At 43.6% G+C, this 27,472-nt stretch overlaps 1 protein-coding gene across 1 annotated transcript in view; it reads right to left on the bottom strand.

The window, feature by feature from the left end:
• The window catches only part of LOC102404511 (putative tetratricopeptide repeat protein 41), a 79,533-nt gene that overhangs the window by 9,279 nt on the left and 42,782 nt on the right, over nucleotides 1-27,472 (bottom strand). The window contains 4 exon segments of the mRNA XM_025283615.2: nucleotides 10,920-11,053; nucleotides 15,369-15,521; nucleotides 16,422-16,569; nucleotides 21,264-21,435. Coding sequence (XP_025139400.2) covers nucleotides 10,920-11,053; nucleotides 15,369-15,521; nucleotides 16,422-16,569; nucleotides 21,264-21,435 — 607 coding nt within the window.

Below are 27,472 nucleotides of genomic sequence, written 5' to 3'. Positions count from 1 at the left end.
GTTCTTTGGCACTCAGTTTTCTTTATGGCCCAACTCTCACATCCATACATGACCACTGGAAAAACCATACCTTTGACTAGACGGACCTTTGTCGGCAAAGTAATGTCTCTGCTTTTTTTTTTTTTTTTAATTTTTTTAATTTTTTATTGAAGGATAATTGCTTTACAGAATTTTGCTGTTTTGTCAAACCTCAGTATGAATCAGCCATAGGTATACATATATCCCCTCCCTTTTGAACCTCCCTCCCATCTCCCTCCCCATCCCACCCCTCTAGTTTGATACAGAGCATCTGTTTGAGTTTCCTGAGCCATATAGCAAATTCCCATTGGCTATCTATTTTACATATGGTAATGTAAATTTCCATGTTACTCTTCCCATACATCTCACCCTCTCCTTACCTCTCTCCATGTCCATAAATCTATTCTCTATGTCTGTTTCTCCACTGCTGCCCTGTAAATAAATTCTTCAGTACCATTTTTCTAGATTCTGCATATGTGTGTTAGAATACGGTATTTATTGTACTCTTTCTGACTCACCTCACTCTGTATAATAGGCTCTAGTTTCATCCACCTCATTAGAACTGACTCAAATATGTTTCTTTTTATGGCTGAGTAATATTGCATTGTATCTATATACCACAACTTCTTTATCCATTCATCTGTTGATGGATATCTAGGTTGCTTCCATGTTCTAGCTATTGTAAATAGTGCTGCAATGAATAATGGGATACATATGTCTCTTTCAATTTTGGTTTCCTCAGGGTATATGCCTAGGAGTGGGATTGCTGAGTCATATGGTGGTTTTATTCCTAGTTTTTTAAGGAATCTCTATACTGTCTTTCATAGTGGCTGTATCAATTTACATTCCCACCAACAGTGCAAGAGTGTTCCCTTTTCTCCACACCCTCTCCAGCATTTACTGTCTGTAGACTTTATGATGAGGGCCATTCTGACTGGTGTGAGGTGATATCTCATTGTAGTTTTGATTTGCCTTTCTCTATTAAAGAATAATGTTGAGCATCTTTTCATGTGTTAGCCATCTGTATGTCTTCTTTGGAGAAATGTCTGTTTAGGTCTTTTTCCCACTTTTTGATTGGGTTGTTTGTTTTTCTGGTATTGAGGTGTATGAGCTGCTTGTATATTTTGGAAATTAATCCTTTGTCAGTTGTTTCATTTGCTATTATTTTCTCCCATTCTGAGAGTTGTCTTTTCACCTTGCTTATAGTTTCCTTTGCTGTGCAAAAGCTTTTAAGTTTAATCAGGTCCCACTTGTTTATTTTTGTTTTTATTTCCATTACTCTAGGAGGTGGGTCGTAGAGGATCTTGCTTTGATTTATGTCATCGAGTGTTCTGCCTATGTTTTCCTCTAAGAGTTTTATAGTTTTTGGTCTTACATTTAGGTCTTTAATCCATTTTGAGTTTATCTTTGTGTATTGTGTTAGGAAGTGTTCTAATTTCATTCTTTTACATGTAGCTGTCCGGTTTTCCCAGCACCATTTATTGAAGAGGCTGTCTTTGCCCCATTGTATATTCTTGCCTCCTTTGTCAAAAATAGCCCATAAATGCATGGGCTTATTTCTGGGCTTTCTATCTTGTTCCATTGGCCTATATTTCTGTTTTTGTGCCAGTACCACACTGTCTTGATGACTGTAACTTTGTAGTATAACCTGAAGTCAGGACACTTGATTCCTCCAGCTCCATTCTTCCTTGTCAAGACTGCTTTGGCTATTTCGGGTCTTTTGTGTTTCTATATAAATTGTGAAATTTTTTGTTCTAGTTCTGTGAAAAATGCCGTTGGTAATTTGATAGGGATCACATTGAATCTGTAGATTGCATTTGGTAGTATAGTCATTTTCACAATATTGATTCTTCCTACCCAGGAACATGGACTATCTCTCCATCTGTTTATGTCATCTTTGATTTCTTTCATTAGTATCTTATAATTTTCTGTGTACAGTTCTTTTGTCTCTTTAGGTAAGTTTATTCCTAGATATTTAATTGTTTTTGTTACAATGGTGAATGGGATTGATTCTTTAATTGCTCTTTCTGATTTTTCATTGTTAGTTTATAGAAATGCAAGTGATTTCTGTGTTTTGATTTTGTATCCTGCAACTTTGCTAATTCACTGATTAGCTCTAGCAATTTTCTGATACTATCTTTAAGGTCTTCTATATACAGTATCGTGTCATCTGCAAACAGTGAGAGCTTTACTTCTTTTCCAATCTGGATTCCTTTTATTTCTTTTTATTCTCTGATTGCTGTAGCTAGGACTTCCAGAACTACGTTGAATAATAGTGGCAAAAGTGGACACTCTTCTCCTGTTCCTGATCTTAGTGGGAATGCTTTAAGTTTTTCACCATTGAGAATAATGTTTGCTGTAGGCTTATCAAATATGGCCTTTACTCAGTTGAGATAGGTTCCTTCTATGCCCATTTTTTGAAGAGTTTTTAACATAAATGGGTGCTGAATTTTGTCAAAGGCTTTTTCTGCATCTATTGAGATGATCATATGGTTTTTATCTTTCAATTTGTTAATATGGTGTATCACATTGATTTATTTTCATATATTGAAGAATCCTTGCATCCTTGAATAAACCCAAATTGATCATGGGTTTTTTGATGTGTTGCTGAATTCTATTTGCTAAAATTTTGTTGCATCTATGTTCATCAGTGATACTGGGCTGTAGTTTTCTTTTTCTGTGTTGTGTTTGTTTGGTTTTGGTATCAGGGTGATGGTGGCCTCATAGTTTGGAAGTGTTCCTTCTTCTGCAATTTTTTGAAAGAGTTTTAGAAGGACAGGCATTAGCTCTTCTCTAAATGTTTAATAGAATTCTCCTGTGAAGCCATCTGGTCCTGTACTTTTGTGTTGGAGATTTTTGATCACAGCTTCAATTTCAGAGTTGTTCATAATTTATATTTCTTCCTGGTTCAGTCTTGAAAGATTGAACTTTTCTAAGAATCTATCCATTTCTTCCAGGTTATCTATTTTATTGCCATATAGTTGTTCATAATAGTCTCTTATAATCCTTTGTATTTCTGCACTGTCTGTTGAAACCTCTCTTTTCATTTCTAATTTTGTTGATTTGATTTTTCTCTCTCTCTTTTTCTTGATGAGTCTGGCTAAGGATTTGTCAATTTTGTTTATCTTCTCAAAGAACCAGCTTTTAGAGTTTTATTCATCTTTACTATTGTTTCTTTCATTTCTTTTTCATTTATTTCTGCTCGGATCTTTATGATTTCTTTCCTTCTACTAATTCTGCTTTTTAATATGCTGTCTAGGTTGGTCATAGCTTTTCTTCCAAGGAGCAAGCATCTTTTCATTTCATGGCTGCAGTCACCATCTACAGTGATTTTGGAGCCCCAGAAAAGAAAGTCTGTCACCTTTTCCATTGTTTCCCACCTATTTGCCATGAAGTGATGGGACCAGAAACCATGATCTTAGTTTTCTGAATGTTGAACCAGCCTTTCACTCTCCTGTTTCACCTTCATCAAGAGGGTCTTTAGTTCCTCTTCACTTTCTGCCATAACAGTGGTATCACCCTTATTTGTTAGTCTAATTTTGGTAATTGACCTAAGTATGGTACACACTAGTAACATAAGAGTGTGAAGTGAAAGAGAGCTGTTTTCTATGAAAAATAGTCTGAATGTTTTGAAATTATGAAAAAGAAAACTGTAAAAGATTGAAGGCAGAAAAAGTCAACCGTTGAAAGGATCCTGCCCTGAAGTATCATAACTGCCTGAAGTTCTCATCCTCCAGAAACCAAAACTAAAAACTATGGATGAGGCATTTTGAGAGATATGACATTCAATTCCAATCAGAGGACCCATTAAAAACAAAGATCTAACTTCGAATTTTAAAGTTGAGGCAAAGAATTACATGTATATGTTTAAGTTAAAATGAAAATGTAAAGTTTGTCTGATTCAGGGACCTCCTGCTAGGAAGAAGGGGACTCTGGCTGAGCCAAGCATTTTAAAATCAAATGAGGAAAAGAGGACTGATTCACCCCCATTGAAAGTCACCCACTAGTGCCTTTGTTTAAGCTCTTCCAAGTGTGACTGAGATACTTGGCACTTCTTCTGTAAAAGATTCCCAGAGAGAGGGGAGTAACAGAATGTTCATCTACCATACCTCATCCAAAATACACAATTCCATATACAACACTCATCAGGACAGAATGGAACATGAAAGCCACAGTTGTTTTTTCCTCCCACTGAAATGATTTCTCAATATGTGGATTTAAACATTTGTTAGAGAAGAAGAATTAAAGAAAAAAAGATTGTTCTGTGTCAAAAGTGGCAGAAAACAATCACAAAAAACCCTCTCTCCATGTCTGGGTTTGTCTTAAGTGTCTAGGATTAGCAGTTTTAGGAAATTAAGGTTTGTTCTTGAAACTGGATCAAAATGGAGAGGAGAAAAGCTGTAAAAGAAATATTGAACATAAAGATATTTCATTTTTGAATAAGTGCCTCATGAAAATGTGATCAGAAGAAGAAATAAACCTCAGGATTATCACCCTCTCAGGAACCCATCATTTTACTATGTCATTTGCATGCTTAGTCACTCAGTCTTGTCCAACTTTCTGCAACCCCATGAACTGTAGCCCGCCAGGTTCCCCTGTCCATGGGATTTCCCAGACAAGAATACTGGAGTGGGTTGCCATTTCCTCCTCCAGGGAATCTTCCCAACCCAGGAATCGAATCTGTGTCTCTTATGTCTCCTACATTGGCACGTGGGTTCCTTACCACTACTGCCACCTGGGAAGTCAATTTCTTTTCCAATATGTGCTCAGTATAATCTCATGTATAAAATTGTCATGAGCATAATTAAAACATGAATGATCATTGCTGGATGCCCACTATTTTTATACCCCTTGGAAGATTATACTGTAGCCTATACATTGATTAAATGTAATAAAAGACTAAGGAGGATGCAGGTGCCAAGACTTTCAAGCTAGTAATTATCATCATTAATCTATAATCCAAACTGATATCTAAAATGTCCCCTAAAGACTATTGTTCTCAATAGGCTAAAATATAATTACAGTCACTTCTTTTAATGTTGTTATCCTGGAGCAGAGCCATCACTTCTATAGGAAAGCCAGGCAAATTGTGTAACCCTCCAGAAAGAAGCTGTTTATCCACTTTCCTCACACTTCCTGCACTGATAAGAGCACACTGATAGACCCACACAGCTAGTACTCTTTCTGATGCTTTGAAGATACAAGGAATAAATGACAAGACTCTTGCCCCTGGCAGTTCACAGTCTATTTGAAAGGTCAAAATACTCACAGAAATAGAAATGAGGTCAAAAATGGGTTCTTTGAGCTCCTTCATGACACTGGACATACAAGACGATTTGAGCATCTTGTGTGAGAAATCTCTGGTGATGATGATGCTGGAGGAATGCAGGACTCTAGGTTCCTAACACTCCCTGGCTTTGCAAAAACCCTGCAGCTCTTAAGGCAACATCCCAAGTCACTGACCCAGCCCTCGGGGCCTGTGACGCCTCTCTGGTATCCCCCTAGTGCACCCTCTCCCCTCTACATTAGTTTCTGCATCCTAGCCCCATTGGTCCTTTTTGTTCCTTCCCAATTTGCAAATTCTGTCCTCACTGTCTAGATGACTCCTTTCCGTTCCCACCACTTAACAAGCAAGTCCTCCTCCTCCAGATTCAGTTTCAGCATCACTTCCTAAGAAGCACCCTCCACTCATGCCCCTCCATCTAACAGATCAAGGTCCCCCGTTAGCACTTGTACTTTGCCATGATAGCACTTTGCCAAACTGTAGTTCAACCACTGTGCGTTTAGCTATCCAACCGCCATCTCTATTGTGGCATTTTCCACAATTGCAGCTAAACAGTCTTGTATTTATTAATAGTTGTCTGACAGCTTGTTGACCTCAATGTGAGCTCAGTGAAGATAGTGTGGGTCTACCTGTCCTTCTCACTGCTCTGTCTCCAGGAATTAAAACAGAGATTGTCACCTAACAATCTCACTGGCCAAACTCTACTCAGGCTCTCTGAGCTTTTTCAAGTAGGCTTGACTTTTGGGCTTCTATGTTCATCTTTATAGAGTCCAATTCTTCCAATCAGGAAGAATCCTGCTAAGTAAGTTTAGCCCTCCTCCAACCTGATCACCCTTGGTATCTAGGCAGATTTCTCACCTTCCACCACCTGCCAGGTGATGTCTGAAGCCAAGCCCGGCTTGAGGCTTGGATAGAGGAGCCTAGTGGGCTACAGTCCATGGGGGTCTCAAAGAGTCGGACACAACTGAAGCGACTTGGCATGCAAGCAAGCATCATATACCATAGTTCTCTTTTTTCCTCAATGAAACAACTCTTAAAGAGGATTGCTTTGATGACTAATGTTCGGTAACACTTTTACTACAGAGGCCTCATGACTTCTTTAAAAATGACTAGTGATGAATCCCAGCTACATGTGGCTCTGGCTTCCTTCGTATTTTATGGAATCCCTTGGGCACACTCCCTGTAGATAGGCTTTTTCCATTAAAGGTAGATCAAGGGGATCACTGGGGCTTCCCTGGTGGCTCCACATGGTAAAGTATCTGCCTGCAATGCAGGAGATCCAGGTTTGATCCCTGGGTTGGAAAGAACTCATGGAGAAGGGAACAGCTACCCACTCCAGTATTCTTGCCTAGAGAATTTCATGGACAGAGGAGCCTGGTGGACTATGGTTCAAAGGATCACAAAGAGTCAGACACAACTGAGGGACTAACACTTTCACTTTCTCAAGGGGATCACACTATGCCACCCCAAAGTAGGCCATGCTGACATGGGACTTATTATGAGCCGAGTTATTTGAGTTCCTAGGATCCCTTCTGTGCCTGAAACCAGAGCCTGTCACAAGGACTCAAGTGTTGTAAGTCCCCTCCCTGGGGCAACAGGAAGCCAGCACCAAACCCAGCCAGACATTGTCCCAAACTGCTACATCATCTATTCTCCTAAGGGTCTATTTATGCTTCCAAAGAGTCATCTGCCCTCCCATGAGTGCCCTTTCCCCACCTCCCTCTCCCCTAAGTTAGTACACAGATCACAAGTTCAAGCCACCCCTTGGAGTTGTCATTCCTGAGTGTGTGTGCAAGTGTGATGCACACACAAATAAACTTCTGTTTGATTTTTCTCCTGTTAATCAATCTTTTAGCTTCCCTGGTGGCTCAGCTGGTAAAGAATCTTCCTGCAATGCGGGAGACCGGGGTCCGATCCCTGGGTTGGGAAGATCCACTGAAGAAGGGAATGGCTACCCACTCCAGTATTCTGGCCTGGAGAATTCCATGGACTGTACAGTCCATGGGGTCGCAAAGAGTCAGACACAACTGAACAACTTTCAGTTCACTTCACCTCAATCAATCTTTTCTGAGGCTAATTTTACAGGGCCCCAGCAGGAGAACCTAGGAGGGTTAAGGAAAAAAAATTTTTCTCCTTTAGAGTTTTGGTGACAAAGGTGGAATTCTATCATCCAGGACTCCTTACTAGGTCCAAAAGCTGCAGTTAAGAGATCCTGGGCCTCTGACAAAAGCCTGTTGAAGATAATATTTCTTACCAAAGCAGGCTCTCAAATTTCTGCCCACAGAGTCAGGTGGAATTAGGGTGGTGAAAGTCAGTCTTTTCAATTTAATTTTCAAGCTTAGCCAGGGACGCTGAGAGGATGGAGGAAAAGTTTTTCTACCTCCACGTAGGAAAACCAAAAATATGTCAAAGAACAAATGATTCCAAGGTCTCTCTAAACAGTCTATTTCCCTTCCAAGGTCCTCCTCCTCTTGTACTAAAGATACGCATCAGCTCCCACCACCAGGGACTGCAACAAAAGCACAAGAATCCTGCCTTGACAGCTGACCTAACCACCCACAGTGTTCCTGTAAGCCTGGAGCGGGCCTTCTGCAAAAGGAATCAACTTCAATCACCAGTGGGAGAGAAAAATAATAAAATGATGGCGAGAAAGTGCTCCTTACAGAAAAATACTTCCTTGGAACCACACTGAACCACACTGAAAATGGACTGCAGAACTGAAACATACCATGAAGACTTCTTTAAGACATCACCAAATATGACAACTGCCATTACAGAGGCCCTGCTGCTGCTGCTGCTGCTGAGTCGCTTCAGTCATGTCCGACTCTGTGCGACCCCATAGACGGCAGCCCACCAGGATCCCCCGTCCCTGGGACTCTCCAGGCAAGAACACTGGAGTGGGTTGCCATTTCCTTCTCCAATGCATGAAAGTGAAAAGTGAGAGTGAAGTCTCTCAGTCATGTCCGACTCTTAGCGACCCCATGGACTGCAGCCCACCAGGCTCCTCCGTCCATGGGATTTTCCAGGCAAGAGTACTGGAGTGGGGTGCCATTGCCTTCTCCACAGAGGCCCTATTATCAGAAAGCAAATGAATACATTATACTTTCATCATAGACAAGTCACCAAAACTGAGAACAAAATATAGGCAACCAGATCAGGTAAACTAGTTCCTTTTCCACTAACATTCTCTAGATTTGCATCTGCATTTTCTCTTTACAAACATAAATCTTTCTTTCACATACTCAGCATGGAAACCCTTACCTGGAAAAAAAAAAAAAAAAAAGTATACACACATATGGGCACACTCATTCCTAAATCTACAGAGTGAAAACAGAAAATATTCTTTCCCTGCAGATATCAAGAATTTTAAGCCTTTTTTGTCAGCAAATGACTAGGCTGAAAGCAATCCTGTTTTATTGTAATATGGATGCCAATCGTACCTGCTGGGGAAAGTAGCTGGTTTAGATCAGGGTTTCTTTGTCTCAGCACTATTCACACCTTGGACAGGATAATTTTCACTGTGGGGGCGCTTTCCTGGGCATGCATGATGTTTAGCAACCACTCCGGCCTCCACTGACTAAATGACTAACACTCTCCACCCCCAGCCATGACATCAAACATTTCTCCAGCTTTTTTGTCCTGAGGGTCAAAATCAGCCTGGGTTGAAAACAACTGTTTAAAGCTGAAGTAGACTGTCCTGTGGCGATGAGATTTCAGGAGCTCTGATAGTGTTTCACAATTTTTCTAGTTGTGGCATTTACAGAAACTGCAATTTCTCGTGTAGACCGCTGGAAGAAATCAACAAAGCTGCCCAAGGGCGAAGAGATATCTATTTGATCATCATTGAACCCTCTGTCTATGTGAACCTACTCCTTGGAGGCACAAAGGTTGGCAAGTGCTGTCTGTGGGAATCACATCCCTGACTCCCCCAGCCCAGCCTCCTGTGCTGGCCTGTCTCCAGCTAACTACCAACCAGTATTTGCAGCCTCCAATTCAACTCTCATTCTCCTCCATTCCCAGGTTTGGGGGTGATGCTGTAGGAAGATGACAGAATTCAACATGTGACTATTTCCAAAACATGGGAATGGGCTACTGAATGCAATAAGTACTGAGGCAGTAAAAGATATGGTCCTGTTACCCTCGTCTCTGGCAACAGCAGAGCCTGGAAAACAGGCCCTTTGTCTCAAAGGCTCTCAGTTCTTCAACAGTGGCCCTTAAAATGTAATTAAATTCCACCTAACTGAGCTAGTAGGGCTTCCCATAGGGTGCTAGCAGTTAAGAAACCACCTGCCAGTGCAGGAGACAAAAGAGACAGAGGTTCGATCCCTGGGTCAGGAAGATCCCCTGGAGGAGAACATGGCAACCCACTCCAGTATTTTTGCCTGGAAAATCCCATGGATGGAGGAGCCTGGTAGGGTACAGTTCATGGGGTCATTTGTTGATGCTGACAATTTGATCTCTGGTTCCTCTGCCTTTTCTAAATCCAGCTTGAACACCTGGAAGCTCACAGTTCATATACTGTTGAAGCCTGGCTTGGAGCATTTTGAGCATTACTTTACTAGCATGTGCAATGAGTGCAATTGTGTGGTAGTTTGAACATTTTTTGGCATTGCCTTTCTTAAGGATTAAAATGAAAACTGACCTCTTCCAGTCCTGTGGCCACTGCTGAGTTTTCCAAATTTGCTGGCATATTGAGTGCAGCACTTTCACAGCATCATCTTTTGGATTTGAAATGGCTCAACTGGAATTCCATCACCTCCACTAGCTTTGTTTGTAGTGATGCTTCCTAAGGCCCCCTTGACTTCACATTCCAGGATGTCTGGCTCTCACTAGGTGAGTGATCACACCATTGTGACTATCTGGGTTATGAAGATCTTTTTTGTATAGTTCTATGTATTCTTGCCACCTCTTCTTAATACGTTCTGCTTCTGTTAGGTCATACCATTTCTGTCCCTTATTGTGCACATCTTTGCATGAATGGGATTAGTGCCGTTATAAAAGAGACCTCCAGAGAGCTCTCGGGCTCTTTCTTCCACTATGTGAGGGCCTGCCAAGAAAACAGCTGTCTCTGAACCAGTAGATAGGCCCTTGAGCTCAGTTGCTCAATCCTGTCCAACTGTTTGCAACCCCATGGAAAGCAGCCCACCAGGCTCCTCTGTCCACAGAATTTTCCAGGCAAGAATAGTGAAGTGGGTTGCCATTTCCTACTCCAGAGACTCTTCCCCACCCAGGGATCAAACCCACATCACGTACATTGGCAGACAGATTCTTTACCACTGTGCCATCTGAGAAGCCCAAGATAGGCACTCACCAGACATTTAATTTGCTGACACCTTGATCTTGGACTTCCAAGGCTCCAGAACTATGAGAAATAAAATTCTGTTGTTTAACCCACCCAGTCTATTCTGTTATAGCAACAGACTAAGACACTTATCTAATGAGGGAAAGTAAATAAGCAGCAAAAAAAAAGAGAGAGAGAGAGACAGAAAGTTGAAAATAATATGGAACAGGAGTTGCTGACTTCAAAGATGAAGACTGTTTAAAAATAAGCAAAGTATGCAAGTGAGATGGAGGGAAAAGTCATCTGCTTCTAATAGAAATATGTCAAAGCAATTACCTAATTTACACAAGGTATCACTTAGGCTAATGCTCAGTTGATTCCTGACGAGTGAGGAGTTGGCCAGAGTGCCCGCATTTTCCTTTATTTTTATCACTTGTTTATAATATTCAATTGCTTGCTTCCTTTGGAATCTAGAAAAGAGAAATTTAATCAAAGTTTTGCATCGAAGAAGCATGGCGTTCACCCATGTATCCAACAAACATCCATGGAATGCTGGTGCTGGGGCCCAGGTGCAAAGATAAGGAAGACTAACCCTTGCCCTCAGAGAGTGTCCCCAGGCAGAAGGAGAGATTGGAGAGTGAAACACAGGACCAACCACTTGTTAAGGGTATTGAGTGTGAACCTAGGAGTTTGGGACTTCAATATTGAAGCATTTTCATTAAGACTGACGTGGTTCAGGGACTTCCCTGGTGGTCCGGTGGCTAAGTCTCTGTGCTCCTAATGCAGAAGCCCAGGTTCGACCTCTGGTCAGGGAACTAGATCCCACATGCTGCAACTAAAGATCCTGCATGCTGCAAATAAGACCCAGCACAGCTTAATAAATAATTAATAATTTTTTAAAAAGAGTGATATGATTAAATTTGCTTGTTAGAAACTTCACCTGGGTGCAAGTGAAATAGCAGATGACAATTTATGCAATGAGACCAGTTGGTCCAGACAAAGAATGATGAGGGTCTGAGCTAATGCAGTGGCCACAGATGTGACAGGAGACCTGCTAAGTCTTGGCATCACATGGAAAGTAGTGGGCCCGGTGCCAAGAGCCCTGACATGCTCTTAGGCAGTAGGATGACGAGGTTAGGAGCTAGAGCTCTGAAGTCAGGCGGGCTTGGCAGTGACACAGTGGTTAGGCATCAAGGCTCCTAAACCTTGGTTTTCTCATGTTCAGAATGAGGATGACAGACCTGTGGTGAGGATTAAGTGAGAAAATGTATGGAGTGTGTTTAGCATGGTGACTGATTATAATAAATATCACCCAGATGAATCATTAAGATGCTGCCCTGGGGTCTGCATTGGGTGACATGGGAGAAGATGCATTTTGTCATGGAGAGGGGGTGGATGTGTTCACTGTTGATAACGTTCACTCTGAACTGCCCTAATATGCTGGCTACCTGAAGGGAGAGGGCCAATGGATGCACATGTGTGCAGCTGATGATGGAGGTCTGAAGAGACAGAGACAAGACAAGAAGCCATCGCCTTACTGAATGCTGGCTGCAGCCCGAGGCACAGGCAAGGCTGGGGCACTGTGACTGAGACATGCAGAGTTCAAGAACTGAACCCAAGAGAACACTGCCATCTGGTCGAGAGTTGGGAAAGAAAGAGAAAACCCACGAGAGAACCTGAGAAGGTGTCATCAGAGAAGATGGCCATGATGGAGGGTAGCTCAGAAACCAGGAGAGCACAGTTTCAGGAATGATGCTGTCAAACACTCCCAGAGCAGAGGACCCTCAAGATCAAAGTGCAAAGACACAGAACTAGGATGTTCCTGATGACATTCATAAGGATGGACAAAACAGAGCTGGGTGGAGGGAGAAGGTGAATGACATCAACAGGAAGTGAGGCAGTGGAGACACTTGTCTGTGGAGGGGACACAATGAAAAGACGGCTGCTGCTGAATGGATTCAAAGTTGAGAGACAGCAATGACATTGACTTCACTGAGAATACATCCCTGTTTCTCTTATGACCCTTTGTTCTTCTTTCTCCTTCCTGGGGTACAGGGGGTTACTTTTAACTCTGTGATTTGACCTCATGTATCCATCTCTACCCATCCCCACTCCCCAGGGCCCTCAGGACCCTCGGATTATTTCTGTAGGGCATGAGAGCTGTTTCAAAAGCCCCTGGCCACCAGTAGACAGGATCTCCATATGTCTGAGAGGTGAGCTGAGTCCCACTGCAAAATATTTCCTGGTCTTAACCAATGTGGAAAATGAGGTCACCTGAGGACAACCTTTAGCAAAGAAAAAGGCTTCTCGGTCGTTTCAGAAGGTTGACCATTGACAGTGACGTCTGGAAAGAAGGATACCAAGTATGGTCAGCTCCTCCGACGCAGAGGCCACGCGCGTGGAACAGCAGCAGGGTTCAGGGTCCCGTGAGTCGCGAGCCGCCAGCCCTGGATTTGAGATGCGGTAGCCCAGGCCTAGCGATGACTCAGTCAGTATGCTACGTGTTTAGATTTCTCTTTTACGAGGCAATGGTTCTACTGGCAAGCCTTTTGCTTCTCTAAAGAAAGGCCTGTTCTCTACTCGCAGTCCTGGTCTTAAGAGGAACAAAAGAGGTTTATGTGGTGTCAAGTGCCTCAAAAATTCCCTGCTGGGGAGCAAAATAATAATACTAAGAACTCAATTTATCAACTCTTTCAGTGTGCCAGGCTTTCTGCTCAGCACTTCACACAGAGGATCTCTCAGTTCTCAGCATCGTCCTGCGAGGAAGAGACTGTCACTGCTCTCATTTAACCAGCAAGGAGATGAAGGAGACACCAACACGTTGAGTATGTGCCCAGGTTCTCACTGTCACCAGGCGGTAGAAATAAAATTTGATCCCAGGCAACTGAACCCCAGAGCCCAACATTTCAGCACTGCTATAGAGCACTGGTAACTTGACTCTTAGAAGCACCTTTATTGGAGCTATTCTTTTGTTGTTGTTGTTTATTGGAGTATAATTGCTTTACAATGTTGTGTTAGTTTCTGCTGACAAGAAAGTGAATCAGTTATGTGTATACATCTCTCCCCTCCCCCGTGAGCCTCCCTCCCCCTCACCCCAATTCTCTCCCTTTAGGTCATCACAGAGCACCGAGCCAGCTTGCTGTGCTGTCCAGCATTTTCCCATTAGGGACTACTCTTTGAAAGGTAAATACTCTTGGAAAGGGCTTCCCAGGTGGCTCAGTGGTAAAGAATCCACCTGCCAATGCAGGAGATGTAGGAGACACAAAATCCCTGGGTCAGAAAGATCCCCTGGAGAAGGGAATGGCTACTCACTCCAGTATTCTTGCCTGGGAAATCCCATGGACAAAGGAACCTGGCAGGCTACAGTCCATAGGGTCACAGAGAGTCAGACACAGTTGAGCACGCACACCACTCTTGGAAAGGGTTAATAGTGATCTGCAGTTCTGTGCCAGAGATGACTCATGTCATATTCTTCTTGGGAGCAAAAGCCAGAAGAGGTCCTCTCCCTGGTGTAAGTAACATGCTCTCCAGGATGGCAGACAGCAGAAAGTGAAAGGCAAGGCAGGGAATAGGGAGGAGAGGGAGGGGCTGCAAAAGCAAAACCTCAAAATTTTATAATTTCACTTAGAGCATCCCTGACCCTTCAATCAGCTCACCTGTGTGTGAAACGGTGCAGGCCAGGCCGAAGGAAGGGTGTGATGGACTCTCTGTGGACTCACAGAGAACCTTTACTCACACCAGCCTGTCAAAGGAAGACACGGTCTTGCCTGGCAGATCTAACAGGAATTAGACCCAGAGGGTGATAGCTACAACCTGCTTTAAAACACAGGTGCCGACAGAGTCTCCTAACCAAACTCTATGCAGGCTCTCCTGAGCAGTTCCCAACTGGACCTCAACTTCTGGGCTTCTGTGTTCATCTCTGCCTTGTCCGGCTTCAGCGAGGATCCTGCTCAGTCAGTTCAGCCCTGCTTGATATCTGATTACCGTCCTTCTCCGATTCCTCACCCTCACTGTCCCACAGTGACCTCTGCTCCCCCCGACCTGCCTTAGCAAGAATCCTGTTAGATCAGTTTACCCAGAGTCTACCCCCACCCCGCCCTTCATGTCTCCTCTTAGTAACTGTCCATCCACTATGGATCACCCCCCTCCTCCACCCAATCCTTCTTGATTCAGAGCTGAGTCCTGTCTGTCTCAACTGCAGGACCCCACTGCGGGGGTCCGTATGCCTCTCATGAAAGGTCTGAATAAAGGCTGCCTTACCTTTCTTTAACAAGTTCTATGAATACAGCTTTAGCAGTGCCTTGTGTGGGGAGCTGAGGAAAGCCCCACACATGGCAAGAGAGCAAGAGGTCTTCCCCAGCAAGGAGGGGTGTCAGGACAGCGCAGCCTGAGACAGCAACAGGCTCTTGCACAAGACAGACCAGCAGGCATGATGCTACAGACCCACACTCCACAGAGGCCTCAAGCACAACCCCTTTCCTCACAAGACCCAGGAGTGATGCTGGGAGTGTGACGCCGTACTCCTTTTTACTTTTCCTCCTGCCAAAACCTCTACATGGTTTGTGACTAAGAGTGCCTTTCAAATTCACGATGCTCAGTATCCTGACAAATAGATCAGGGTGAAATCTCAGGCCTGGTGAGTCTCTCATTTTCTGGACAAGGCTGGAGCCAAAGAAGTGAGATACCCCTATGAGTGAGTACAGATCTCCCTGCCAAACGTGGGCTTTTTTTTAGGGGGGCGGGGGGAAGGAGACACACGACTTGAAACATTTCATAAAAACTTACCTTTCACTGTGTCTCAGTGGGAAAAACAGTAAATCTGCTAAAAATTCCATAATTTCTCCAACTAGGATGCTTTTCTCACCAAACAAATTTCTCCTGATATTTAAGCATTCCTGAAGTTTCATTTTTGCAAGACAAGTGTTTCCAGCAGCAAATCTGAAAACAAAGTGCACACGTGTGTGACTTACTGGGCACGATACATGTTGGCTACCTTTGTTGTGCTTCCAAAACCAAATCTCATAAACGTCCTTTGTATTCGAGACACAAAACAGCTCAACAGTTTGTATCAGCAGAGATTTGAGGCTTTCAAAGTGATTGATAAGATGTGCATACATCATGAGAAACTGGGACACTATTTTTCCCCTTCCTCTCAAGCCTTCCTTCCACCACCACCCCAATCCCATCAGTCTAGGTCATCAAAGAGCACCGAGCTGAGCTCCCTGTGCAAAACTGCAGGTTCCCACTAGCTATCTATTTCACACCTGGTAGTGTATACATATATGAATGCACCCTCTCGACTCATCCTACCTTCTCCTTCCCGAACTGTGTCCACAAGTCCATTCTCCACATCTGCAACTCCAATGCTGCCCTGCAAATAGGTTCCTCTCTACCATCTTCCAGATTCCATATATGTGCATTAACATTCAATATTTGGTGTTTCTCTTTCTGACTTACTCCACTTTGTATGACAGACTCTAGGTTCATCCACATCTCTACTATTGACCTTTAGGGTTGGACAGTTTGTTGTGGAGGGTCCTGTGCCGTGTATAATGTTTAGTAGCATTCCTGGCCTGTACCCGCTAGCTGCCAGGAGCAATGCCCCCAGTCATGACAAACTAACATGTCTCCAGACCTTTGCCAAAGGTTCCAGGGGGAAGAAATTGCCCATGGTTGAGAACTACTGAACCAGAGGATAGAAATGCTAAAATTCAGCCTTTCTTAACCCAATCAGTCAGGTGGGACATGGATTGGCAAGTATGGATTAAGTAGATTAATTGTAACAATAACAGCTAGTACAGAAAACTAAGACATTTTTCAAGAAAAACACATGCTTACGTTAGAACACCTTCGGTGTATTTCATGGTGGCCTGGTCGCAGGGATTGCTGTCCAGTAAGCTGGAAATTTCGGTAGCACATTGCAAAATATGGTTTTCTTTTAAGTACTCCTCAGATGCTGACTTTGCCAGGTTGTTCAGCACTCTGCCTGCAGGGAATAAATTTTGGCAAAGAAGATGATGCTCCAGGCTTTTTCCTACAGAAGAGTTAAGAAGTCACTAGGCAGAGCATTTGATAGCATTTCTTCATCGCTGCCAATAGTTGGGTTTTTTTCTTAATAAATCAATTACTGATCTACATTGCACAGGACTTGGTTTTCAAGTAACAAATTTTGTATGTGGGCAGCAGTTATGGGGCCAAGGAACAAAGACAATAGATTGAAACCAAATTCAAGTCTATTTTACAAATGAACAGGTCAGACATAGAGAATACGGATGTGGTGAGACCAACTGTCATCATGGTAACCAAGTTCTACAAAAGGCAGCTGGTACAGCCTTGAATAAAGAACAACAAAACATTAAAGCCTTATGACAGAAACACATGAATAAGCCCCATAAACCTAATTAATAAATAACGCGCTGTACCTAGATACACATCAAATGTACCCTTTGCAAAGGCCTAAGATTTTGCTAGTTATTTTGAGTTAGATATGCTAACAATAAGACACTTCTAAAAAGTAGAAGGTTTTATGGTTTTCCAAAGTGAAAATGAAAGTCACTCAGTCATGTCCAACTCTTTGCGACCCCATGAACTATACAGTCCATGGAATTCTCCAGGCTAGAATACTGGAATGGACAGCCATTCATTTCTCCAGACAATCTTCCCAACCCGGGGATCAAACCCAGGTGTCCCACATTGCATGCAGATTCTTTACCAGCTGAGCCACCAGGGAAGTCCACAGTTTTCCAAGCCACCCTCTGTAATACTGAAGTGAAGTCACTCAATCATGTCCGACTCTGCGACCCCATGGACTATAGCCTACCAGGCTCCTCCATCCATGGAATTTTCCAGGCAAGAGTACTGGAGTGGGTTGCCATTTCCTTCTCCAGGCGACTTTCCCGACCCAGGGATCGAACCCGGGTCTCCCGCATTGCAGATAAATGCTTTACCGCTTTACCATCTGAGCCACCAGGGAAGCCCACACTCTATTATGCAAAGAGATAAAACTATAAATATGCTTCCAGAAGGTGTTATTAGAGCATTGCTAGCAGTAAATGGCACCCCCACTCCAGTACTCTTGCCTGGAAAATCCCATGGACAGAGGAGCCTGGTGGGCTGCCGTCTATGGGGTCGCACAGAGTCCGACACGACTGAAGCGACTTAGCAGCAGTAGCAGCAGCAGCAGTAAACAAGGCAGATTTAAATCCCTATACTATGGAATTCAGCTTTAACTATAAAAGATTACCATTAAATTATAAAAAAAGCATCCCATCATCAATGGCACCCCATTCATTGCCCAACTGGCTCTAGGAGGCCAGTCCTGGAACCCACAGAAGTATCCCTGGTTTCCACATGGCTTTCCTCTGCTCACCAAGGTCCCAGCATGCCTGAAACCAGGCCTGCCTGCATTAGGATGATGACTTAGAAGCCAGTCTCTACATGTGGAGCATCAGAGCTTTATAAAGGCCAACACTAGAAGAGATTCTGCACAGCAATGAGTTTTGCAGACAGGTCTTAGGGCCAGATAGGCCCAGATAAGTAGTCAGATAGGCCTCTCAGACTCCTGGCACCAGAGGTGCCAGCGCTGGGAGCTGACGTACTTTATTTCATCTCTCTGACCTTCAGTTTCCTCATCTGTGAAATGGGAGTAACTGTATATATATATATATATATATATAAAATCACAGGAGGTATACCAGAAGACAAAAGAGATCGTGAACATGAAGTGCTTTGTACGTAGTAAGCACGAAACGAATGTTAACTATTACTGTCAAGGTGGATTTACAGGTGAAATGCAGAGAGGGTAAGTAACTTTCCCAAGGTGACCTTAAATCTTACAGCAGACTGTGAAGACAGCTGTAATTCTCCACGCCAACCTGTACCCAACTCTCCCCTTGGCAATGCCACCCTGCACCTCCTCCCATGCAGAGGTCAGAGTCTCTTTCTTGGCCCCGGACTGAAGCCTGGCGACTTGCTGTGACCAACCACATGCAGAGTAAGAGGGTGCTGTGCCAGTTCTCAGTTTAGGCATAAACATGTGCTCTCACTCTTGGAATTCTGCGGGCCCCCAGGGGAGCAGGACTGGGCTATTTCCTGAACGATGAGCAGCTCGTGCCCAGAACCCTGTTGCCACCAGACATCAGGGTGAGGTGTTCTGAGAGTTGGAGCCCACTGGCCCTGCCAGCTGGGTTGCAGAAGCTTGCATGAGCCCAGCCCAGACGAAGGGGATCCCCTTGGTGGCCCATACACACGGGCAAAAACAAGTGGTTGTTGGTTTTTGACCTGTTGAGTTTCAGGGTGGTTTGCTATACAACAGAAGCTAATTGACATAGCTATTTAAATATGACATAAGTCTAGAGTCCTTATTCGTTGTCTGATTGTAAACCTTTCCCAGCATCAGGGTCTTTTCAAATGAGTCAGCTCTTTGCATCAGGTGGCCAAAGTATTGGAGTTTCAGCTTCAACATCAGTCCTTCCAATGAACACTCAGGACTGATCTCCTTTAAGATGGACTGGTTGGATCTCCTTGCAGTCCAAGGGACTCTTAAGACTCTTCTCCAACACTACAGTTCAAAAGCATCAATTCTTTGGTGCTCAGCTTTCTTTATAGTCCAACTCTCACATACATACATGACTGTTGGAAAAACCATAGCTTTGACTAGATGGACCTCTGTTGGCAAAGTAATGTCTCTACTTTTTAATATGCTGTCTAGGTTGGTCATAACTTTCCTTCCAAGGAGTAAGTGTCTTTTAATGTCAAGGCTGCAGTCACCATCTGCAGTGATTTTGGAGCCCAAAAAAATAAAGTCTGACACTGTTTCCCCATCTATTTTCCATGAAGTGATGGGACCGGGTCCGATGATCTTAGTTTTCTGAATATTGAGATTTAAGCAAACTTTTTCACTCTCCTCCTTCACTTTCATCATGAGGCTCTTTAGTTCTTCTTTACTTTCTGCCATAAGGGTGATGTCATCTGCATATCTGAGGTTATTGATATTTTTCCCAGCAATCTTGATTCCAGCTTGTGCTTCTTCCAGTCCAGCATTTCTCATGATGTACTCTGCATATAAGTTAAATAAGCAGGGTGACAATATATAGCCTTGATGTACTCCTTTTCCTATTTGGAACCAGTCTGTTGTTCCATGTCCAATTCTAACTGTTGCTTCCTGACCTGCATATAGGTTTCTCAAGAGGCAGGTCAGGTGGTCTGGTATTCCCTTCTCTTTCAGAATTTTCCACAGTTCGTTGTGACCCACACAGTCAAAGGCTTTGGCATAGTCAATAAAACAGAAATAGATATTTTTCTGGAACTCTCTTGCTTTTTTAATGATCCAGCAGATGTTGGCAATTTGATCTCTGGTTCCTCTGCCTTTTCTAAATCCAGCTGGAACATCCTGAAGTTCATGGTTCACTTATTGCTGAAGCCTGGCTTGGAGAATTTTGAGCATTACTTTGGTAGCGTGTGCCATGAGTACAATTGTGCGGTAGTTTGAGCATTCTTTGGCATTGCCCCTCTTTGGGATTGGAATGAAAACTGACCTTTTCCATTCCTGTGGACACTGCTGAGTTTTCCAAATTTGCTGGCATATTGAGTACAGCACTTTCACAGCATTATCTTTTAGGATTTGAAATAGCTCAACTGGAATTCCATCACCTCCACTAGCTTTGTTCGTAGTGATGCTTCCTAAGGGTCACTTGACGTCGCATTCCAGGATGTCTGGCTCTAGGTGAGTGATCACATCATCATGATTATCTGGGTCTTGAAAATCTTTTTTGTACAGTTCTGTGTATTCTCACCTCCTCTTTTTAATATCTTCTGCTTCTCTTGGGTCCATACCATTTCTGTCCTTTATCGAGCCCATCTTTGCGTGAAATGTTCCCTTTATATCTCTAATTTTCTTGAAGAGATCTCTAGTCTGTCCCATTCTGTTGTTTTCCTCTATTTCTTTGCACTGATCATTGAGGAAGACTTCTTATCTCTCCTTGCTATTCTTTGGAACTCTGCATTCAAATGGGTATATCTTTTCTTTTCTCCTTTGTTTTTCACTTCTCTTCTTTTCACAGCTATTTGTAAGGCCTCCTCAGACAGCCATTTTGCTTTTTTGCATTTCTTTTTCTTGGGGATGGGTCTTGATCCCTGTCTCCTGTACAATGTCACGAACCTCCGTCCATAGTTCACCAGGCACTCTGTCTATCAGATCTAGTCCCTTAAATCTATTTCCCACTTCCACTGCATAATCATAAGGGATTTGATTTAGGTCATACCTGAATGGTGTAGTGGTTTTCCCTACTTTCTTCAATTTAAGTCTGAGAGTCAAAAAATAAAAACAAACTTAACAAGTAAATAAAAGCAAAAAGCCTAAAAATAAAAATAATAGATAAATAAATAAGAGCAAAAGGACAGTAAGTGGAGAGGTGGGATTTGAACACAGAAAGGCTGGCTTCACAGCCAGTGGTCCCCTTACTGCTCAAAGCAGTATGAGGTGTGTCACAACAGGCTCCCACATGCCGAAAGGATGGCCTGTCACAGGAGGAGTGCTCAGGGTCAACCCTCACATGCCCACCAAAAAAATCAAGCAAACACAGCTCGCATGCCCGGTTCCCTGTCTTCATGGTTGGTAAGAGCCCAGGAGTCTGACTCTGAACCAGAAGAAGTGATGCCCTCTCCATGTGCCCACCCTACCTTTTTGCTTTACCAAGTCCTGGTTGTCTTTTAAATTTCTGGATGAAAATTCCAGCAGGTTGAACCACGCTTTCTGGAAATACTGGAAGCCTTCCTGAGTCATCCCTATTTCCAGACAGAGCTCCCCGATAGCATTCTGCACTCTGGGAAGCATTTTGGTCATGGACGGACTCTACACATAAGGAAAGAGAACACACTCGTGAGGGGACACAGCATTAGACCAGGCACAGCCACCAGATACCCGCCGGAGAAAGCTCATTGCATAATGAACTCGCAAAAGATGGCACGCTTCACAGCAGGTCTCGGGGAATTTTAAATACTTACCGAGTGTTTGTTATAGTGACACGTTTATGGGGAGACACTGCAAACCAAAACTAATCTTTGGAACATGTTTTCGCAAGTTGTTAGTTAATGGTAATTTTTTTTGAAGGTGGGAATAACACGGTGATGTCTCACATCTATTAAAGCTCACGGAGGAGGTGTTATCTAAAATTCAATCAAACACCTAAAATCACCATCTGCGTGACTCTTGAATTCAATTGTGACCAGAGATCTGCTAACTTTATGGGGTTTTGTTTGGTTTGGGTTTTTTTGTTTATGTTTTTTGGGTTTTTTTGGGGTTTTTTTTTTGCTGAATTGGCTCTTAGTCGCGGCATGTAAAGTCTTTCATCGCAGCACACGGACTCTCTAGTTGTGGAGCGTGGTCTTAGTTGCTCTGGGCAAGTGGAATCTTACTTTCTTGACCAGGGATCAAACCCACATACCCTGCATTGCAAGGCAGATTCTTAACCACTGGACCACTAGGGAAGTCCCTGCTAACTTCATGTTTGATACATTTTTGCTTAAAGACATGAACTTCAATTCTCCTTCCTGGTTTAGCATGTTTATTTCACGGATACTTAAACTTCATTACTGTAAATCAAACCTCTATCAAAATCTTATAAATACATAAGAATACACTGCTGCTGCTGCTAAGTCACTTCAGTCGTGTCCGACTCCGTGTGACCTCATAGACAGCGGCCCACCAGGCTCCCCCCGTCCCTGGGATTCTCCAGGCAAGAACACTGGAGTGGGTTGCCATTTCCTTCTCCAATGCAGGAAAGTGAAAAGTGAAAGTGAAATCGCTCAGTCGTGTCCGACCCTTAGCATGGACTGCAGCCCACCAGGCTCCTCCATCCATGGGATTTTCCAGGCAAGAGTACTGGAGTGGGGTGCCATTGCCTTCTCCTAAGAATACACTAGTTGGTTATAATCTTTCAAAAGAGAGCTAGTGATGAGTTATCTTATTATTAATATCTCATTTCAGAAGACTTTATATTAACAAGAGTATCTGTGAATGTGTTTGGCAATTAAGAGGCCCTATTCAAATAGACAGCAGCACCATTATCCATGGTTATGTAATACTTCATGCTGCACTGAAATGTACTCACTGACTGAGCCTGTCTCCATCAGGGAATTCTTTCTGCTGTCCTGTACCAATTGAAAGTTACCTTCTGCGGCTTAACCCAGAGCTTTCCAGTAAGTGTCCTTCAAACAGGTTATACCTACTCTGAAATCCTGACCTCAGTCCTGAAGGCAGCTGTCAGTGGTGTGGAGTCCCTAGGCACATAGGCCTGCAGTCTTTTACATTCCCTCATGGGTATCTTTCAAAGAGCCCCCCTTCTCAGCAGCTATCCTAGATCTCAGCCCTAATGTTCACACTGTCCATCCTCCACTTTAAGATGGCCTGCATGCTGACTTTACTGAGATCAAGACTACTCTGAAAGATTGCCCTCAGATACTGATTAAGATTATGACTGGGTACAAGTAACAGAAAACCCATATTAACAGTGGCTTGATTTCTCTCTAATGCAACTGTCAGGAAGTGGATGACACACCATAATGTCAGAGACATGGTTTCTCTTATCTCACTGTTTGACCTTGCCTGACCTCCATTCCCAAGGATGCCTCTTGGTCTAAAATGGCTGCTCCGTCTCCAGCCATCACATCCACAATCCAAACAGCAACAAGGAGAAAAGAGGAAAGGAAAGCCACACCCTTCACTTCATGGAAACTTCTCAGAAGTTATCCTCAGCACCTTGATTTAAATCCCATCAGCCAAAACTTAGGCAGGTACTCATATCTTGCTTCAACAGATGATAGAAAATGTAGTCTTCTTTCCCGTCATTTGATGAGGAGGGTGGGAACATAACTTACTATGAAAGGGGGACCAGATATTGGGAAATTACAGTCTCTGGTATACCTCACTTCCCTTTTCTTTTCAATTTAAAATTAGCAGTGCTTTCACCCATTTTTTCCATCCTGTCTATTCCAGAGGAAGGGATACCCAACCTCCTTACCAAGGGCCTGCTCCTTCCCTAGCTCTTGGGAGTCAAGTCCTCCTCATCACGTCCCCACCAGCATCTCCAATCCACCCCTCTCTCTGGGTCATTTCCTGCTCCACACAAATACATATATCTGTTGGGGGCCACAGTGAGGCACTCCGCCCGTGGCAAAGGTCATGAGGAAGGAGGCTCGACATACGCAAAGGCGGGATCGAGCCTCAGGAGTCCCCCTGGAAATTCTCGAGCTTCTACCCCCATAACCAGAGCCTGCCTGCTTTACTACTTTGTGCTCCCACCTACACCTCTAACTTTACGGGGGGCTGTCCCCCACCACCTCTTTCGGAGAAGGAGTTAACCTAGAGCTCCAGTTAATAAAAACTTCTGGGCGTGACAAGAGTGTTTTAACCTACAAACTCCTCTGAAGGTTCTCTAGCCTGCCTGACAGGCTTGTCCGGCCACATGTGATTGCTCACAGCCTTCCAACCGTGAGAGGCACGAGATGCTTTAAACCTTCTAAAAGCAGGTTCTTTAGAAAAGTTAGAAAACTATTAGTATAAGTATAATAGGCTGATTAGAAATTGTATTGGTAAAGGGTTTTTCATTTGTTGAGCCAATGTTTGTTGCTAAGTCTCCATATCCCCTGCCCTTACACACATTAATGAATATATAGAAGAAATAAGTATTAACCTTTGATATTAATCACATTAGACCTTAGGCTAAGTAAATTCTTTCCTTAACTAAAACCCACTACACCCTCACCCTATAGGAATGTAACTTTATTTGGGTGGCATCTGTTTTAAGAATAATCACCCTGGAGAAATAAATGTCCTGGTTGACCGACTGCTGTCACAAGGAGAGGGTCATAAATTGTCAGCAGGCCCCCTGGCCAGAAGATGATGTCACACCCCTAAGACCTCTGTATACATTTGTATGAAGCACCTGACTTTGATAAAAGTCAGGACTGCTGACCCCGTGTGACTTTTGCATAACATCTCAGTGTATAAAAGTAGACCATGGAAAATAAAGAATTGGGATCAGTTCCTCGAAAGACTGGTCTCCCCATGTCGCTCTCTCTCTCACTCTGGCTGAGTCTCCATCTGGAGCGTGGAACCCGCCATGCTTATTAATTATGCCTGGGCTTCTAAGATCCAACTGGGGAGGCCTCAGTGTCTCCTCTCCTTCAGGAGAACGGAAGGACGTCTGTGGCCTATGTAAGTGGTGCAAACTTCTTGTCTTGAAGTTTTATTGGTCCCCCGCGTAAACCAAGCTACTCAGCCTCTTTTCTCCACTGAATTTTCCTACTGAGCTATCCTCATTCTATTACTCTTTATATCTTTGATGAATAAATAATTAAATAGGTCTCCGACGCCATCCCCCCTTCGAACACCCTGGATCAGCCGGGGCTGAACCCCGGCATATATCCTGGATCAAACCTAACCTGAACCTGGTAATATTCTGATTGTTCATCTTTCACCTTTTACTAACACTTCTCAAATGGGTATCAATACATGCACATTCCCATTTCATTACCACACATTCACCTCTTAAGCTCTGCAGATTGGTTCTTCCCACTACACCCCCCTTCTATCTCAGGGGTTACCACTGACTTTCAATCACCAGGCCCAGGGTCCTTCTTTCAGTCCTCATTTATCCAGACCTCTAAGCAGCAACTGATGCTATCAGCCACTCCCTCTTTGATTTGGGGGAACTAGGCTGTCCTGATTCTCTTCCAATATCTCACTCCTGTACAGGTTCTTTCCCTTTCCTCCTTTTAAGGGTAAGTAATTTCCCAGTAACCAATTCCTACTGTCAATCAGAGATCCTGTTTCCTCCTGTGGTTTCAGCATCCACATGTATGTAGACATCTCTCCAGTCTCTTTCCAGATTTCCAATCCTGCATTTCCCAGCTGGCTTGACACTCCACCTGAATATCTTTCCTGAACTGAAGACTCAGCAGTGTAAATGTTAAAAATTCATCATCGTCCCTCCAAAACCAGCTTCCTCTTTGAATTCCCCCAAGTCCGTCAACCAGATGCAAATCCTCAGGGTTTCCTTGGTTTCTCCCCATGTCATGGCCATGTTTTGAATCAGTCTGAGTGGGGCAGAACCCCCTATCCCAGGGAGAATGACAGCTCCCAACACACCACCAGGCCATGGTGGTCCTTTCTCCCCAACCACATTGCCAGAAATACTAATTGGTCAAATGCAGCTATATACCATCAGCATCTTCTTTATGAAGACATGCCTTTTATTTCCCTCTTGCTCCAGACCATCTGCTTCTTGAGGGCAGAGACCCCATGCCCAAGAATTGAGCCTTGTGGTTTGTGCATATTCAGTAAACATTTGTTGATCTGCACAGTGATTGTGAAGCATTCTTGGGCCATGGTCTGTACTGGCTACCACCTATGGAGCCCTGACCAAGCGAAACTCTCACCATACATGACTTCAGTGGATATTTACAGAAACCCTAGGAAATGGGGATTATTACTTCTCTCTTACAGGCAGGGAAGCTGAGGCTCAGTGAGGTTACATCAATCACCCGAGTTCACATGGCTAGCAAATAGGAGAACAAGGGTGTCCAACACAGACTAGCCTGTCTCCAAAGCTCTGCTCTGTACTTTTTCTTAACAAGTGAGCCTCTGATGCACAAACAGAGGCCCCTTCACACAAGCATCCTTTAGTTTTCCTGTGGCCCAGTGCACCTACTGGTAAGTACTAAAGAGAGGGTCATGAGACTTAGTTTTTTAGTAAGCATACTTACTACTTTAAATCAGGGTTTCTCAGCTTCAGCACTATTGATTTCTGTGCCATATAATACTTTGCTCTGGGTGGGTGTGGGCTGGGGGGCAGGGCTGGTCTGGGCAGTGTAAAACGTTATAGAGCATCCCTGGCCTCTACTCACTGGATGCCATTAGCAACCATCCCTCGCAGGTTGTGACCACCAAAAATGTCTTTAACATCACCAATCTTCCTTCAGAAACAAAGCTGCCTCCCAGTGGAAAACGCTTGCATCAAATTTTAAAATAACCTAATCGAAGGAAATTACAAAAGTGGTGTGGTACAGAATGTATATAGCACAAATAACAAGCTCTTTCCCCTAAAAAATATTCAGCACATGTTTCAAAGAAGTTGTTATTGCCAAAAATAGTTTTAGAACTTCTCTTTTGGAAATGCCTTCAGAGCCTAAAAATAATTCTTTTCGTCTCCGTGGTAGTTAGTCCTAAAGCACTGTTGCAAAAATATTTTGAGAATAAAATCATAAGATTGATGCCTCCAAAAGGAGTCTCTGAAGTGGGAAATCCTCTCTGAATGTCTCAGCTTTGTCACACTTCCTGAGCAGCCACCGCCTCCCTTCACCCCACCTACTCCACAGGTTACGCTTCATCACTGATGGAAATGCTGGCAGTGACTTCTAGCTAGACTAGGAGCTCTATGAGGGTAAAAACTGTGTCTGCCTCACCTGCTGCTATCACCCCAACCCCCAGCACAGAGCTCAGGCTGGGCAAGACCCTCAGTGAAGGTTTGCTGAGTGAATGTCTGAGTGACCAGGTGAATGAATAAATGAATGGCCAAGTGAGAGAATGAGTGAGTAAATAAGTGACTGGCTAAGTGGATAGATGACTGAATGAATGAGGGAATGAGTGAGTGAGTGGATGAATTAGCAAATGGCTCAGTGAATAAATAAGGCAATGACTGGATGAATGAGTAAATGGAGGACTGAGTGAGAAAATGAGTGAGTGGGTGAGTGAGCGACTGACTGAGTGAATGAATACGTGACTGACTGAGAGAAAGGCTGAAATCAGGCCCTCAGTGATGACCTAATAACATAATTGGTGCTTTCCAAGAAGACACGTCAGTGATGAAAACTTAGACCTCATGACGAAA

Source organism: Bubalus bubalis, chromosome 4 (assembly GCF_019923935.1).
Source record: "Bubalus bubalis isolate 160015118507 breed Murrah chromosome 4, NDDB_SH_1, whole genome shotgun sequence".
NCBI lineage: Eukaryota > Metazoa > Chordata > Mammalia > Artiodactyla > Bovidae > Bubalus > Bubalus bubalis.
The sequence above is the reverse complement of the archived record's forward strand: the minus strand, read 5'-3'. Positions and strand labels throughout refer to the sequence as shown.